Below are 3,596 nucleotides of genomic sequence, written 5' to 3'. Positions count from 1 at the left end.
ATTCTTTACAATGAGGGTGGTGAAACTCTGGAACAGGTTGCCCAGAGAGGGGGTGGAGGCCCCATCCCTGGGACCATTCCAGGCCAGGTTGGCCGGGGCTGTGAGCAACCTGATGTGGTTAAAGGTGTCCCTGCTCCCTGCAGGGGGGTTGGGCTGGGTGGCCTCTAGGGGTCCCTTCCAACCCAAAACATTCTATGATTCTATGAAATATCACAAAATTTGAGAGAGAGGGGCACTTGAAGGCAGGACTGGGTCCTGAAGGGAGTTTACTTCCCAGATTTGGGTGATCAAAGTGTGAAATCCTCACCATCTAACCACATGGTGAGTCACTTTGGCATAAAGTGGGAGACACCTCCCGGCAGTGTCCCTCTCCCCTATGGGAAGGTGGCTGTGGGCAGCCACCACCGTTACTGTACATTGCACAATCCCCTACACTGTAAGGCTGGGTAAATATTGACAGGCGACTTTGCACTTTGCATTCGCCAGTTGTGGAACTTCCTTCTCCTTTCAAGACGTGCCTGCAGAGCCCAAGATGAAGGTCGAGTTTGCTCCGCTCTCTGTGCCGCTGCAGAGAAGGCTTCAGACGGCATCAGTGATTCAATGGGTCTTCAGCTTCCTATGTCTAGGTAAGAGACTTCTCCTTTTCTTTCTCTGAGAAGCCAGAGCAGCTTTTGCCCCAACCCCTTCTCTCCCTGACCCCAGGGAAGACCTGGGACTGATGGAAAGTGGCATTAAAGACATCTTCTGGGAGCCTGCAGTGAATCCCAGGCCATGTTAGGACAAGCAGACGTTCCACTCGCACGTCTCCATCTCGCTGTATGAAGAGCAGTGTGGGAGTCTCTGTCTCTTTTTCCCCCCTTGTTTTTCCTTTTTTTTCCCTTTTTTTTTCTTTTGGATTTCTTCTCACCACCCAGTCTGAGCATGGTAGCACGAGGGAAGCACATGGCTGTGTGCCAGTGCATGGTAACATCTACGGGTCTTACACAGCAGCTAAACCCATCTGGGGTTTCAACCTCCTCCTCCTCCTCTTTAGGTTTAGTGTTTTCCTGGTCTAAAGTGCTGTCTGGCTCAGCATTAGTCATGAGAAATGGCATTGCCGTGCCTGAGGGATGGTAGGGTGGGAAAAGCATGAGGGACTCTGCTTTGCAGCCCTGGGAACAGACACTTCACTTTATACAGATGCCCCTGCACACCCCAAAAGGGCATTTTTCCCAGGAAAAACCAAGCAGGTTGGAGAAGAGACACATCAGCAAACTGGGACCCAGCCAAACTCGCTAACGTGTGGAGGACATCAGGTGCTGATGGAAATGAGAGACATGCAGTTTTGGATAGGGAGCACTAGGAAAGAAGGAGATGGGAGACCCAGAGCCAGGTTCTCAGGGAGTGCAGGGTAATTTACAGCCCATCAGGCGCCAAGCTGGAAGGTCACATTCTAGAGTTAGCCACTGTCATGCCAATTCTTAATCTCAGATGGGATCTGTGTAAAGCTTCTGCTTTATTGTGGCAGGATAGCTCCCAAAATACAGAGGCAGCAGATGTATGGGTATATATGGGTCCTGGCACACAAGCATGTCCAAAACAATACCTGCAAAGAAAGCATAGGCTACGCTTCAGAGCCTCATTAAGTTTCTGAGATGGCTCCATCCAAACTCTGCTGCAGACCTGGGGCTGAATGACCACCTCTGCACCAGCATCTGGTGGACTGGAGCACTGGGCCACACTGGTCCAGACCATGTAGCTGTCTGCATGCTTCTGGGCATAGGTTTGGCCCATGCTAAGTAACACTCTGCCAAACTGTATGTTGGCATGGTCTGGGCAAAGGCACAGGCCAGGGACCATTGCCGATAACCAGGGTGGGTGAGCCTGTCCTTTATTGGAAGAGAAGATAATTAACACCATGGACATGACTGGGAAATGCTGTTCACCCACTGGGTCAGCAAATAGGCCCTGATGAGTTGCTTCGGAGACATGTAACCAGTGTGGCTGCTTGGAGTCATAGAATCATAGAATACCAGGTTGGAAGGTACCTCAAGGATCATCTGGTCCAACCTTTCTAGGCAAGAGCCCAGCCCAGACAAGATGGCCCAGCACCCTTTCCGGCTGAGGCTTGAAAGTGTCCAATGTGGCGGAGTCAACCCATCCCCCCAGGGAGATTATTCCAATGGGTGACTGTTCTCATGGGGAAAAATTTCCCTCTCATGTCCTGTTGGAATCTCCCCAAGAGCAACTTGTGTCCATTCCCCCTTGTCCTCTCCATGTGACTACTTGTGAAAAGGGAGCCTCCATCTTCCTTGTAGCCAAAGGGTTGCTCTGGCTTGCTCTGTTTGCCAGAGGACATCCTTCTCCAGATGGAGTGGAAATCCTGGTGTGGAAGTGGTGGCACAGCCAGCTGAGCTGCTGCAAAGCATGGTTATGGCATGGCAGAGTGAAGGGCACTTGGTGCCACCCCATACTTGTGCTATAAACCTTGGGTTCTTCTAGTGCAGATGAGATCCCAGCTGTGATCAGCCTTCCCCTGCACACTGGAGATCACCTTGCAGGAGGACACATAGGAGTTGTTAAGAGGGGAGATCTGAAGAGAGCCACGCAGTCCTGGACCCAGCTGGACAGATGGGGACATTTTTTGGGGTGCTCTGTAGCTCCTTCCTTGCTCCTGTGCCCAGTTTTCCTTCCATGGTGCCTGGATGGGCTGGGATGTAGTAGACATGTGGCCTCAATGTTAACAAGCTTGTGTTCAGCATTGGGCTCCTCACTCCAAGGACCTGGAGGGGCTGGAGCGTGTCCAGAGAAGGGCAGCGGAGCTGGGGAGGGGTCTGGAGCCCCAGGCTGCTGGGGAGCAGCTGGGGGAGCTGGGGGGGTTCAGCCTGGAGAAGAGGAGGCTGAGGGGAGCCCTCATCGCTGCCTACAACTGCCTGAGAGGAGAGGGGAGCCGGGGGGGTCGGGCTCTGCTCCCAGGGAAGGGGCGATGGGACAAGGGGCAGCGGCCTCAAGTTGTGCCAGGGCAGGGTGAGGTTGGGCATGGGGAACAATTCCTTCCCCAGGCACTGGAAGGGGCTGCCCAGGGAAGGGGTCGAGTCCCCAGCCCTGGGGGGATTTAACAGCCAGGCAGAGGTGGTGCTGAGGTCCAGGGTTTGGGGGTGGGATGGCTTGATGAGCTTAAAGGGCTTTGCCAACCATTCTGTGATTCTAAGGATACAACAACACATCCCCATTCCCAGCATGGGTGCAGTTGGGACTTACGGAGCTTTAACAGCGTTTCCAGCAAAACAACCTGTACTTTAGGTTTTTCTTGGTATCGGGACCAAGCTGGCACTTGACTTTTTGGTGATGGAAATGACTGCTGGAGCCAGCAGAAAGCCGGAAAATGGGCAGGAGGGAAGAATCCTCTGCATTTGGAGGGTAATGTGGAGCTGCTCAAAATGCAGGCTCTGCCTGCTGCAGGGAAGTTCAGCTTGCTCCAAATGAGGATGAGACCCAAACCAACACCTCCTCCGTGGCTGGCCTTCCAGAGATTGCTGTCTTTCCCTGGAAGAGTTTTACTTTGATTTGCGGGGTTTGGGTTTTTTTTTTGGGGGGATACAATCTGCAAAAAGCGG

The 3,596-nt window shown here is 52.9% G+C and overlaps 1 protein-coding gene across 1 annotated transcript in view; it reads left to right on the top strand.

The window, feature by feature from the left end:
- Positions 1-532: 532 nt before the first annotated feature.
- MOGAT2 (monoacylglycerol O-acyltransferase 2) overlaps positions 533-3,596 on the top strand; it is a 28,188-nt gene continuing 25,124 nt past the window's right edge. The window contains 1 exon segment of the mRNA XM_009637146.1: positions 533-626. Within this exon segment, the coding sequence (XP_009635441.1) occupies positions 533-626 (94 nt within the window).

This window comes from Egretta garzetta, unplaced genomic scaffold, assembly GCF_000687185.1.
Source record: "Egretta garzetta isolate BGI_Z169 unplaced genomic scaffold, ASM68718v1 scaffold323, whole genome shotgun sequence".
Lineage (NCBI taxonomy): Eukaryota > Metazoa > Chordata > Aves > Pelecaniformes > Ardeidae > Egretta > Egretta garzetta.
This window is presented reverse-complemented; position numbering and strand designations above follow the sequence as displayed.